The following is a 13864-nucleotide window of genomic DNA, read 5'->3' on the forward strand; positions in this document are numbered from 1 at the left end:
CAGACTTAACAATCCCTGCTCCCTAGAATGGAACAGAGAGCTGCCAGCAGGAAAAAGAAAATCAGCCAAATTAAAAAAAAGGGAATGACTAAAAGAAAAACAGCCGCGCTGAGCCTGTAGCTGCCTCGTGAAGGGGAGGCATCTGGACCACCAGATATACACCCCACAGAAGAAAGGAGCGAGCGTACAAAAGGGTCACCAACCCCAGCTCGTCCACCTTGACCAGACAGAGAAGGATCCATTAGGACCCAAAAACCCCCCTGGGAGGAAGGCTCATACATCTAAAACAGTCTCCTGACTGCAAAACTGCAGGTTTTGCACCATCTACCACCTGCTGGAGGCAGAGAAATACTGAGGGACTGCAGGTGGCGCACTGGGTTATGTACAGGGTCAGTGAAACTTTCTCTGTCTCCATCTGCTGGCAGGAAGGCAAAACCCGGGAGTCTGGACTGATCTGGGTACATACTGGGTACAGCGTTTTAAAGGGGGGCTGGAGGTTAAGTGCAATGTGATTCTATCCTGTCAATTTTTTTTTTTTTTTACACTTTACCATTAGTGGTATTGTAAAATTATAAATCCAAAATGTGTTGTGTTTTCTAACACTCTCTGAGTGTTACCATTGATATTTGTCCATGACAGCATCGCATTTCATGGTCCTGTAGTTAAACCTTACAGTTCGGTGACTCTTATTAAATAAGAGGCATCACTCCCAGGATGCCTTAAAGGGAAGACAAAGAGCAGGAATTCTTCAAACAAGCTGCACTGCAATAGCAACCAACACACCTAGCACCTGCCTTGTCTTTGGGGGAAGGAAAAAACGTCACCTTTGTGTCCTCCGAAAATGAGCCACATCTACAAACTAAAGTATGGGGGGGTTGGGAGATGCAACTTAATATAGCAAAATCTTTATTTGAAATGAAACATGCAAATGTCTACCAGGAACTGAAGAACTGTCAAAACCTGTCATAAAGTACAGAATGGCCGAAACTTGAAAATCACTTTTTTTTTCCATTTAGCACCCGGGTTTACTTAAGGTTGGGGGGGGGGGGGATCAGCGCGGGTCATCTTTGGACATTTCTCGGTTTGTTTCTTTTTTCGGGAAAAAAAAGGTGCCCGCTTGATTTGTGGTGGAAGGCGGCCACCGCCGAGCGAGCAGCAGGAACTCCGTTTAGGCGTGGCTCCTCGCTGCTGGGAGCTCCCGTGCACCGCAGCTTTGCCTTCATCCCCACCAAGTATAAAACAATTAGTCTGCTTTAAAAAAAAAAGGCGCAGGGCGGGAGATTTCTAGGGCAGATCCTAAAACTAAACCTCCTCGGGCGGCTCACGCGCACCGTTCGTAAAATCTCCTTCCCCCGGGGCAACAATAAGAACGCTCCGGGCACAACTCGAAACTTTGCCCTGCTTGCCCCCCCCCGAGGCTCCTCGCGCCCGGACCCCGCTCACTGTCACTTGCCAAAAGGCTGCAAGCCGGCTTCTGCCAAACTTGCAAATGCAAAGCGACAAAGAGTCTCGCACGGAACGGAAAGCGGTCGGGGCTCGCTGCTGAATTCGCTCTCCCGCCCTAGCCGCGTGCCACATTTCTCTTGAGGGCGCCGATCCCGCAAGCCGCCCCGGGACGTCCGCTCCCCTCCGCTCCTGGATGGCCAGGAGACTCCGGAGCCTGCGCGGGCGGGGGGGAGCCCGCTGTGTCCGTGAACCGCCGCGCAGGGCGCCATAAGAATGTGCGCGCGCGAGGCAGGCAGCAGGAAAAAGCGCGAGCACATGTTCCGCTCCAGCCACCCCCTACCACTTAATAACGTGTCTTCATTTGAAACCAAATAGCGAACATATATACTCGTGCAGGTGTGTGTGTGTGTGTACGCATTCTTCGCATGCAATGCCCGCGAGGCGTACAGCCGTCTCCCCCTCCCCTCCCCAAGTCCCGGAGCGGGGTTTGAGCAGGAAAAGGCGCCTTCTCCCGCACTCCGGAAAGCCCAGCACTAGTGACCAGGCACTGGGAGGTGGGGGGGACCGAGGAGCCGGGCGCGCATGCGCTGGACTCGCGCGCCACATTTGGCGGGAGGGGGCGTGCCCGCGAGCCCTTTGTTTGATGGAATCTTTGTTTAGAGTAAAAGAGTTTACTCCTCTCACCGCAACCTGTTGCCTCCTCCTTCTCCTCCTCCTCCCTTTTTTTCCCCTCCTCACTCCCTTGCTGGACTTCATTCTGGTGGTGGCGGCGGTGGAGCACTCTGCAGGCTGCCTCCTCCTCCTCCTCCTGCCTCTGCTGCTCCTCCTCCTCCTCCCAGGATGGCCCGGCGACCGAGGCACAGGTAAAAAAAAAAAAAAAAAGAAGAAGCATGCCCGGATCCTTCCTCTCTCCACCTGCGCTCCCATATGAAGAAGGTTGCACGCTTTCTTCCCGGATGACCGAACGGTCCACTTTAGTCTGACCGTGCGCTTGTGGGCTGTCAGCGCCGTGAACTGTTGTCATTTGACAGCGATCTGGCGGGAGCACCTTCCCTTTGCTGAGGGAGAAAGTGCAGGTGGAGGAGAAACTTGACGGGTCGTGGAAAGAACTCGAGCCTGCTCTCTTAAACTTTTTCGTTCTTGCTCGGGGAGGAAGCAGTCCGTATTAGTAAAGCATTGAGCTACTTGCTACCTTTTTTTTTTTTTTTTTTTTGTTTGGTTTGGGTGATCTGAGAGGGCAGGTCTTATAGAATCGTTGCAGGCAGTAAGAGCAGAGTTTGCACCGGAGTTAGCTGAGCATATGGCAGCTCGATAGATGGCACAGCCGCTAACACGTCGGGCTCGTCGGGGGGACTTGCGGGCTAGCTCATTCATTCATTCGCTCGTCGGGTGACAGGCGCGGGCCGGGAAGGAGGGCATGGAAAAGCTCGTGGCGCTGGATCTCACGCTTGCTCCCCGGCGCGCGATCTGCAGCTTTCCCGGGGGAGGGGGCGCGCGGACGCCGTGCCGTCCCTGCGCCCCTTGCATCTCGGATCCCCCGGGAGATCTGTTTGTAAGGGAAGGGCTGTGCATGGCTCCGCTGGCGTTGGGGGCTTGTTTCCAGAGCCGGAGCCCTGCTCTGCCCCGACACGTGCCTTCTCTCCCCCCCCCCCCCTTCTTCTCTCTTTCCTTTCGCTTTAGGCACCTGTCGTAGGGGGGGGGGGGCTCTTCCAGGGACTTTCCCCCTCGAGCACGGTGTGTGCCAGGAGGAGGGCTGCACGTCCACCCGCCTGCTCCTGGGTGGGGGGGGGGGGGACGGACTCGGGGCACAGGTCGGATACTGCGCTCCTGTCTGCCCGCAGCAGGCAGCCAGAGGGAAAGTGAATCTGTCTCTGACTGGTCACCTTGAACTCCGGGGGCAAAGGGTCGCCCTGCCAGGGCCTAGATCAGAGACTCTGGGTCTGTTTTAGTTATTGGGAAAGTGATGCCCTCAAGACGTGAAAATGCAAGTGCGGGTCCCGTTTCTGGCACCTAAGTTAGAGCTCAGAGCTTGCAGCCCTGGCCCAGGCAGCGTGGGGCAGGCACTTCCATCACATTTTAGTTTGCCTTCAGGAGGTAAAGGTGTAGGACTAGGTGTAGCAAGTGGGGATCAATCTGACTGCCCAAGGTGTTTTCCTGCTCCCCCCCCCCCCCCATCCATTTTTTTTCTTGATTGATAGTAACACAGTCTTCTCCCCACCCTCGCTTTCTACTACCAGTTGCATAATTTAGTTTCCTTCTGAATTAAGTGCAGCGTTTATGGCCGTAAACCTTAACCGCACAGCGTGACAAGGCTGGATTTTGTGCGGCAGAGCACACACTTTTATGAACCCTTGCAGCTTGTCGAGAGATTCAAACGTTGCGCTGGATGCTACGTGCAAGCCATGTGCATTTCAGAATGAGCCAGCCTGCCGGCCAGGAGACCCAAGGCTGTATTATTAACAGATTCGGTCGTTTTTTTTATGAGTTCAGCAGCCCCAAGTTTCGCTTACTGTCATCAGTCTCCAAACGGTCACAGCTGCAATCTGTAGCCTTCTTCTTGGTGAAGTTTCAGAAAGGATAGCTTATGTATCTCGAAGCTGTTTAGATGAAAACAGATATGTAGGGCCTTATTTAAAATTAAAAAAAAAAAAAAAAAAGAAGACTTTTCCCCACCCTTGACCTATAGGGGAAACATCTTTTTAAAATAATGTCCATAAAAAAGGAAGAAAACTCAGGTTGAAAGCTAAGTTTAAGATTTTACAGATTATCAGATAACATTTTAAACAGTGCAAAAATATCTTCAAATAAAAGAAAGATATAGTTACAATACGTTTTTGCTGCCAGCACAACTTTAAATGCTGTGTGAGGAACAGTGGGATGTTCCTTTATTAACATATTGTCGTCTCTGGGGAAATCCCTTAGTCATGAATTTGGGTGAATAGCATCAGCGGGAGTATTTGAAATGCACTGTCGAAGGCAGTGAGGAGTTTTATTGTATTTAAATAAGCACAAACGCACAATTTTTAGCACAGCACAAAGTGGTTTAATAGACTTTTCTCTTTGCTACTGTGCAAACCTTAGGTTGTCTGCTTGACCATGGATTGTTGGGTGTGTTTGGTACTGGTGTTTATTTACAAAACAGAGAATGTGATCACCTGATGGCCTTGGTTGAAAATTAGTTATGAAAAACTTAAGCCTTTAGAAAGTTCTCATTTTTCTGCCCTAAAAGAGTAAACAAGCTGTTGATTTTTATTATTTTAAATTGAAGGAGAGGGGACAGAACAAAGATTATTTTCCATGGAGTATGAAACTGGCTTGTTTGAATGCACAGATACATACTTGATTGAGTATCTCACAAGTTAAGATGTATGTATGTATATATATATAAATTTTATTTTTTTTTTTTAAACATACACATGTGTAAAAGACACACAATCTCCAGACCATGTTTGTGTTAGCCCCGGACTTTGCAGTTTCTATTAAATCTGCACTTGTGGAAAAGTTGCCAAGTGTGTAACTCACCACTGATCTAACAGTATGAGCAGGTCTAAACTTGCAGATTCATAATCAGGTCGCCAGCCCTTTCACTTGTATCTGTGGATACCAAAAACAGTAGAACCAGTTCGGAATATCAGAGCAAAATATGCAGAGCAAAAGCTTGTTGTGCAAGTTTTCAAAGATTTTGTCTTTGTAAAGATTAGGGTTATTTTTTTTTTTTTATTTGTATGCTTTGTAACTCAATAGTTGGCAGTGCTCATGTTTGCTCCTGTTGTCTCCCTGCTTGCTCTTCTCACAGTATATACAGCAGTGATGATGAGGATGATGAAATTGAGATGTATGACCATGACTATGATGGCCTGCTTTCTAAGGCCGGGAAACGCCATTTAGGGAAGACGAGATGGACACGTGAAGAGGTGAGGCACACGGCTTTATTTATTTTTTTACTTTGCAAATGTAAAACAAATCTATGTGCATCTTGGAGATTAACCTTCAGTCAGGATAATCCACTTCTTTCCCTACGTGGTAGAAACGTAACCTCTGCAATGTCCCGTTTTGCACTGGCAGAGGCGCATGCTCCTCCTGCTGGGAGGCAGCCATGCAGTACCAGAAGTTGCATTAGCTTCTGCCGTCCTGCCCGGCCTCTCTTGTTTGGGTTGGTTGCTAAGCAAGAAGGGGAGGAGTTTTCATGACTTATTGTGATACATAACTGAGACTCCCCAGAGGTGTTTAAAAAAAAACACAAAACAAAACTCCTCTTGCAATTCTTTGTTTTTTACTTGTTCATTGTTCTGGCTATCATCGGGGAGCCATCATGCCAGGCCTCTTAATATTCCCCATTTTATTATATAGTCAGTCGTGGCATGGCCTTCCATGACTGCAGGGGCAGGATGTGTCTCGTGGGCAGGTTCTTAATAACACACAGGTCGATACAGTAAAGTGTGCTCCGTCGGAGCGCACTGTCAGCCTGCTCTGGACGCGTGTTTTCCCTAACCCCTTATTCAGTAAGGGGAGGAAAACACGCGGCCCACCCGCGGCACCTAATAGCGCCCTCAACATGCAAATGCATGTTGATGGCCCTATTAGGTATGCGCGCGGGATCCAGTAAGTAAAATGTGCAGCCAAGCCGCACATTTTACTCTAAGAAATTAGCGCCGACCCAAAGGTCGGCGCTAATTTCTTCCGGCGCCAGGAAAGTGCACAGAAAAGCAGTAAAAACTGCTTTTCTGTGCACCCTCCGACTTAATATCATGGCGATATTAAGTCGGAGGTCCCCAAAAGTAAAAAAAAAAAAAAAATTGAATTCGGCCCGCGACTGTCGGGCCGAAAACCGGACGCTCAATTTTGCCGGCGTCCGGTTTCCGAGCCCGTGGCTGTCAGCGGGCTCGAGAACCGACGCCGGCAAAATTGAGCGTCGGCTGTCAAACCCGCTGACAGCCGCCGCTCCTGACAAAAAGGAGGCGCTAGGGACGCGCTAGTGTTCCTAGCGCCTCCTTTTCCCCGTTTGCACCGCGTCGCCTCATTTAAATACTGGATCGCTCGCACTGGCGAAGGGCCGGTGCGTGCGCCGGGAGAGCGGGCATTCGTCCGCTCTCCCGCGGTTTTACAGTATCTATCCGACAGTAGATGATGGTAGAAAAAGATCAATTGCCTTATTCGATCTGCCCAGTTCCTGCTTCCCACACTAGTGTCAAGGATATGTCCCAGCAGCCGGTTGCAGAAGCTTATCAGTATCAGCTTTTCTTCCTCCACGTTGGTTCTCCCACCGTCCTGGGCTGATGAGCAGCGGTGGCGGTGGTGACTGGCCAGCAGGTTCGCCCGCCGACGTGGGCGAGTGTTGCAGCAGAGGCCGGGAGTGGGTAGGGTATCGGTGAAGCCCTTCCGGGTCCTCGGCCGCGATAATGGCCGAAAGCAAGGCAAAAACCACATTACCCGACATCTGGCATTAAACGGCGGCGATTGTTTTTTGTGAGTTTGGATGTAAAGCAGGTGGACCTGGGAAGTATTTGTCACGAACATTAGGATGGTGGTAAACCGGTTCATTTATATAGCGTAAGAGAGGCTACGCAACGGTAAAGTGTTAGGGCCTCTTGCATGGTTAGATCCATGTCAAATATGTCAGATTTGGCCAGAAGAATATGGTGCAGACTCCTGCAGGTGGTCAAGTGTGTGCAGCTGGCACCTGGGTGATTCCTTAGTGCAAAGAGGTAAGGACAAGGAAAGATGAGCACCAGAGCTAATGTAGCATTAGCAGGGACAGCTGGGCTGACTTGGTGGGCTAAGCAGTCCTTATCTACCACGTAAGTGAGCATCTGCTTTTCAAAATGACAAAGCTTATCCTATTGATAGTGTTCCCTGTACCCTTGCTCTAACCTGCATTCATTCCTCACCTTCTTATTTTATAACACTACAAACAAAATGTTAGAAGATTGTTTGACAGCATGAATTATCTATGTTGTGAATTTTCGACTATTAGCTTTTAAAAGATGCTTTTTGCATCCCACAACAGAAAGTAAGTTTATGTTTTTGCTCCCCGGTTTGCCGTGCTTTCCCCCCGTTACTAGAGATGCCCGCCCGCCCTCCCTCTTACTCGGGACAGGCGCACACCCTCGGATCGTTATGGGTAGCTGCTTTGATTTTTTTCCTTCACCTTGCCGCCGCCACTTTCCCCCCCCCCCCCCCCCCCCCCTTCCCCCCCCCCCCCCCCCCCCCCCCCTCTCCTTCGTCTGCATGTCCTGCTTCCTAGGACCTGTGCAGCGGGGGCTTGCCCGAGGGATCCCCCCACTCAGTTGTCGCACGCAGCAGAGGCTCCCTGGGGACCTCCGGCTCTTGTTTTGCTTCCGCCAAGCCAGCACGTGTCGCCCGAGTAAGATGGGAGAAACCTCCCTCCCCGGTCTGTGACGGCGCTGCCCCCCTCCCCTCCCACATCACCCAGAACATGGCTCTCCTAGCGTGCAGGAGTGAGATCCTTACCTCCTAAACGGCAAACCTTTCTACCATCGTGCTGGCCGTTTTGCCTTCCCCTCCCCCCCAATACACATTTCATATTTATGAATTCACAATATAAATTGAGTTTTTTGCACAGATGCCGATGATGCCAAATGTTCGGCAGCAAGTGTAAAAAAAAAAAACAAAAAAACCCCCCCTACGTTTTAAAATTTTCCCTCATTTTGAAGGCTAAGGGTTTTCCCTGCAGTCTGAGTATAAGGTCCCGTGTGCCGCGAGGGAGCCCCGAACGGTGGCTCGCGGGGAACTGAGCTGGCGGTTGCTCTGGCAACGAGGGGCAAAACAACAAGGCCAAGGGAGAGCTGTTACCTAGCAACCAGCGCCCGCAGCCGTGAACCCGAGCCGGACATTTCAGAGAAAATCCTGACAGAGAAAGCAAAGGGATGTGACAGAAGGAAATAAGTAGTTAAGGAAAATAGCCAGTCTCCATCCGATTGGCTACATCTTGAACTAACTGCCTACAAATGTTTGTTTTGGGGATTATTTTGCTTTTTTGGGGGACGGGGATCCCAATATTGTTTTATAATTTTTATCAAGGGAAACAAACCCCCCCCCCCCCCCAGCTAGTTTTGTAACCCTGCTAGCAGGGCCTTCCATGGCCCATGCTTCTTTCCCCACTATTCTTTCAGGTTAAGATTTTCATAATTTAACACAAACTGATGGCTGCCTTGCCTCTCTTGCCTGCTTCCCAATGCTTGGAATATGTATATACTCGCCGTTAAGCCCGTAACAACGGGCTACATTAACATTTTTTTTTCAGTCCATTTCCTTACCCCTCGTTCTCCCCTCCCACCTCCCCTCACTCTCTTCCCCCTCCCCCCTCACTCTCTCCTCGCCCCCTCCCTCCTCACCTCAGTCACTCTCTCCTCCCTCCCCTCGGTCACTCCCCCTCTCTCAGCTCATTCACAGCCCCTACGGATAGCGCAGACGGAAGATCTCCGGGGGAGGTCCCTCCCTCGCGCGCCGCCGCTACTGCTCCTCGCCGCCAGTGCTACTGCTCCTTGCCATTGCCGCCGCTACTGCTCCTCGCCGCGCCATCTTTGTTACAGGCAAGCTCTGACCAACGTGCTGCCCGCGCATGCGTGGTAAAGTTGCTCTCTACTGCGCATTTGCGGCACGTCGGTCAAGCTTCATTTATCTAGTAGATAGAGAGATATATATATATATATATATTTTTTTTTTTTTTTTTTTTGTTTGGTTCAACAGCCAAGGTGAGCAGGGGCTCCATTCAGTTTTGCTTACTAGGTAAGCAATAATTCATAATCAGAGAGGCAAAATGCTGGTGGAGCTGCATCTCTGAGAATATACATAGTTTAAAGTAGTGTATGGGCTGCTGGGCCGTCTCCTGTTTGTGTTCTGCAGCTTTGAGGGTGTTGTGAAACGCCGTGCTCCTGGTTTGCCCTGGGGCTCAGTACGTTTCCCCAAGGGCCAGCTACCAAACTTCCAGCCATGCTGCTCAGCCTGACGGAGCCAACAAGTGTGTGCCATACGTTTTTTTTTTTTTGGCTGTTTGAAAAACCTGCACTGAGCTTGCTTCCTGTACAGTTTTACTGAAGACCCTGCCGACAGTAAGCGTGCAGAAAGCCACTGTCACTAATAGGAGGAAAAGCAGAATGTGGGGTTTTTTTTTCCCTTTTCTGCTTGGTGCAAACGTTTGGTGTCCAAACGTTTGGTGTCTCGGAAGGCATGCCTGGTGTGGTCCGCCTCGCATGCAAGCGTCCTGCCAGCCTGGCTCTCAGCACTGCTCTGATGGTGTTTGTTTTGTTTTGGTTTTTTTCCCCCCTCCCCTCTGTATCGCAGGATGAGAAGTTAAAGAGACTGGTGGAGCAGAATGGCACGGAAGACTGGAAAGTTATTGCCAGCTTCTTGCCGGTAAGTGGGAATCGTTTCTGTTTCTGCTTTTATATGATGGGTCCTTCTCTGATTAGAAAGTGGAAGGGGGCGTCACAGCCTCCTAAACCCCCAGTCACTGGGCCGCAGAGATGTTAATCATTGGGGGTCAGGTTAGCAGATTCTGAGGGGGCTCCGTGACATTTTACTGTGGACAGTAACTGTGGTTATGGAAGGATGAAGGCAGACTCATTGGAGAAAGCCCCTTGCATCCCTGAGTGAAAGCCCGTGGGTGCTTAAGCTCGCTTCCCCCACCTCTGCACCCCTTTCATAAATGGGTTAGGCTGATGCGGCTTGGGCTGGGAGCTCGAATGTAGAGGAAGAGGTGACCGAGGTGAGAAAAAAAAAAAAAGCGAGAGGCTAATGGATATAAAAGTGACATCTTTTTAATCCATCCTCTTCTGCCGCTACGGTAGAGAGAAGGGAGACAGGAAAAATAAATTGAATGCTTGTACTGCAACGCCCCACTCCCAAAAAAAAAACAAACCCTGAATTTTTATGATGATAATGGAAATTAAGAGCGTTGTCTTGATGGGGATAGTCTGTAGCCCCATAGCAAATGCGTTTAGGTTACGCAGTAACATAGTAGAGGATGGCAGAAAAAGACCAACCGTCCCATCCATTTTTTGCCCAGTCATTCCTATCCACAGTGCCAATTACATAATCCCAGTTACCAGCCACTTGTGGGATGCTGCTCCTTATCCACGACGGCTTTTGTGCTCTTCCTCTGTTGCACTTCGCCCTCCTGGGTAGCAGAAGCGTGCAAGATCCCTTTTTAATTCTACATCCGGCACACTTCCCCTCCCTTTCCAGTCCGGTTACGTTTGATTTTCTGTAGCTTTCTTACCCTCCTTGCCCGACTCGGGTGCGACGGGTGTAACTTTGGCATTTTTTTGTAATTTGCGGTAGAGTGGGATGCTCCACACCATCGTAAAATAGGAATCCCCATCCATTCATCGAGGGGAATTGTGTGTTGCCGTGTCGGACGTCAGTACGTATTTTGACAGATTGCAGCAGTGATTGTATTAAAAAAAAAGAAACAGCAAGTTGCGAGAGAGCGTCCCCCATTGTATCACCTTTCAAAACGAATTGGGGGCCAGGTTGGGCTGTGCTTACTATCAAAAAGGCACACGAGGCACCGCACGCCCCCCCCACACGCCTTCTTTTTAAATGAAAAAAATAATAATAACAAGCGGGTTCCTTTGCAATTTCTCCTTTGCTTTCTCTTGGCCAGAACCGGACTGACGTACAGTGCCAGCATCGGTGGCAGAAGGTGCTGAATCCTGAGCTCATCAAGGGCCCCTGGACCAAAGAAGAAGACCAACGGGTAAGAGAACATCTCCAGCCCTTGTTTATACAGCCGAACAGGCAGCTACGTGTCCTCTCTGCAGCGGGTTTCCAACCCCCCTCTCCAGCTGTTTTGGGGGGGGTGAAGGCAAGCGCCTTCTTGTAGCCAGACCTAACCTGTGCGTGGCAGAGCTCCAGTGACCGCCATGAAGGCTGGCTGTGGTCCTTACGTTTCCGCAGCGGGTGGGTGACCAAATGACCACCAGGATCTAGAAGGGTCGTATGGCCGGCTTGTGTGGTGAACCTGGGTGTGCTGGGTGACACGCAGACGTGCCGACGTATTCCCATGTATTTTTTTTTTTTGCTGGAAGGTGATAGAACTGGTGCAGAAGTACGGCCCCAAGCGATGGTCCGTGATCGCCAAGCACCTGAAAGGCAGGATCGGCAAGCAGTGCCGGGAGAGGTGGCACAACCACCTGAACCCCGAGGTGAAGAAAACCTCCTGGACGGAAGAGGAGGACAGAATTATTTACCAAGCTCACAAGCGGCTGGGGAACAGATGGGCGGAGATTGCCAAGCTGCTGCCTGGAAGGTAATGCCGGGCGTGGGTTCCTTCAGGGGGCAGGAAGTGGAGGAGCGTGCAAGAGTCAGAAGAGTATTTTCAGGCACAGTTAACACCTTGAAGTGATTCCTTTTTTCTCCTGGGGGGGGGGGATGGCCTTATCAAAAATGCCAGGGGAGAGGGGGTGCACATTCCCTGGCCTCACCTCCCCCCCTGTTTTCAGTGGCTTGCAGCATGCTGTTATACTGCGCACATACCTCTAGATAGACATACGTGTGCAGTGGGGGCGTACGTACGCTTCTCCCAGCAGGTAAAAGTCCAGGCAGCTTCAAAATATCACCCGTGCATTTATGCACACAGAGACTGGGTAACGTTCAGAAGATTGCTTTACGCACCTAAACACACTTCTACCTGCTTGAAATGCATACAGAATTGCATACATATATACAGATACATACATAAATGTATGTATAGATGTATAATTATAATATATTTTTAAGGGAGCATTTATAATTCCCTGTACGTACCCAGATCGGTCCAGACTCCTGGGTTTTGCCTCCCTGCCAGCAGATGGAGACAGAGAGATTCTCGCTGACCCTGTACATAACCCAGTGCGCCACCTGCAGTCCCTCAGTATGTCTCTGCCTCCAGCAGGTGGTAGATGGTGCAAAACCTGCAGTTCTGCAGTCAGGAGACTGTTTTGGATGTATGAGCCTTCCTCCCAGGGGGGTTTTGGGGTTCTAATGGCTCCTTCTCTGTCTGCTCAAGGTGGAGGAGCTGGGGTTGGTGACCCTTTTGTATGCTCGCTCCTTTCTTCTCCCGGGGATCTGGTGTATATCTGGTGGTCCAGATGCCTCCCCTCCACGAGGCAGCTACAGGCTCAGTGCGGCTGTTTTTCTTTTAGTCGTTCCCTTTTTAAATTTGGCTGATTTTCTTTTTCCTGCTGGCAGCTCTCTGTTCCATTCTAGGGAGCAGGGGTTGTTAAGTCTGGTTCTCTCCTGATCTGCCATGCAGCCTGCGCTCCTGGAACCTGAACCTCTGCACCAAAAGAAAGTATTGGTTTCTATGTAACTTTATTTGTTCTCAGAGAGTAAAAAAAAAAAAAGAACAAGGAACTGGATATAGGAATCTGTGCAGCGGCGAGGTTGCAGGGGGGAAGCTGCCTTAGCAGCTCAGGGAGCTCAGCGATGGGGTTTTCCAGCAGCTTCTCTGCCTGCGAAGGAGACCGGGTGTTGGCACCGTGGCACGGAGGAACTGTGCACCAGATTGAGGTGCTGGCGGTGCCACGGGTGGGGGGAGGAACAGCGTGTGCATGCAGCAAAGGCATTCGGGGGGGGGTCTGCATCAAGCATAACCACACCGGTACCGCAAGCCTCACGGATGCCAGGGTCTAGCACTGAGGTTTCCCCCGTCGGCGCGGAAACGGCGGCCATTTTTTATTCCCTAGCAGGGTTGGTAGGAAAGGCAAGGGAATCCCCGCCTCAGCTACTGCCGGCAGTTCCCTGTCCTGCAGAAGGGCGGAGAGGCACTTGCACAGAGGAGAGGAGTCTCTGGTTCTGGTAGTGGTCTTCTGCCGGTTTTAATTTGCTTATGCGCAAAGCGTGTTTAGCGAGATGCTGGCTCTTGACCCCCAGTCTCCATGGATTCTCGGCCAGTCAAGAGGCCTGAGCTGTTGAGAAGCTCTTCAGGCCGATGACTCTTGGTGCTGGATGTTAAACGGATCTGGGCCTAAACGCACTGAAGGTGCAGGGAGGCTTTACTTAGCTAGCTGTGTGGTAGGCCTCTGCAGCAATTCTTTTCTCCCGTGCATAGGCACGTGCGCTCATTCTCACCACGTGGAGGCTGCAGGTGCTTGGACTTGTGCATGTAAGGTCGTGGCCTAGATTTGAGTGTGTACATCTGTGACCTAGACATGAGCGCCTATTTGCGCAGGTACTTGAGAACGTGTTTACGCAGGTACTTGTGCGCGTGAGGCCGCGGCCTAGACTGGGGCACGTATCTGTGCAGGTACTTGTGCGCATAAGACTGCAACCTAAACCTGAGCGCGTATTTGCGCAGCTGCTTGTGCGCTTATGACCCACACATGCGCTTATTTGCACATGTACTTGTGAGCGTATGACCGCGACCTAGTCTTGAGTGCGTATTTGCGTGCATCCTGGAGGCTTTTGCGTGTAC

General features: G+C 50.7%; 1 protein-coding gene across 1 annotated transcript in view; it reads left to right on the top strand.

Moving 5' to 3' along the window:
- The first annotated feature begins 2108 nt into the window (after nt 1–2108).
- MYB (MYB proto-oncogene, transcription factor) overlaps nt 2109–13864 on the top strand; it is a 59823-nt gene continuing 48067 nt past the window's right edge. The window contains 5 exon segments of the mRNA XM_029596613.1: nt 2109–2309; nt 5243–5360; nt 9751–9822; nt 11075–11167; nt 11499–11719. Of these exon segments, the coding sequence (XP_029452473.1) occupies nt 2287–2309; nt 5243–5360; nt 9751–9822; nt 11075–11167; nt 11499–11719 (527 nt within the window). The 5' untranslated portion in view covers nt 2109–2286.

The sequence above is a fragment of the Rhinatrema bivittatum genome, chromosome 3 (assembly GCF_901001135.1).
Source record: "Rhinatrema bivittatum chromosome 3, aRhiBiv1.1, whole genome shotgun sequence".
Classification (NCBI taxonomy): Eukaryota; Metazoa; Chordata; class Amphibia; order Gymnophiona; family Rhinatrematidae; genus Rhinatrema; species Rhinatrema bivittatum.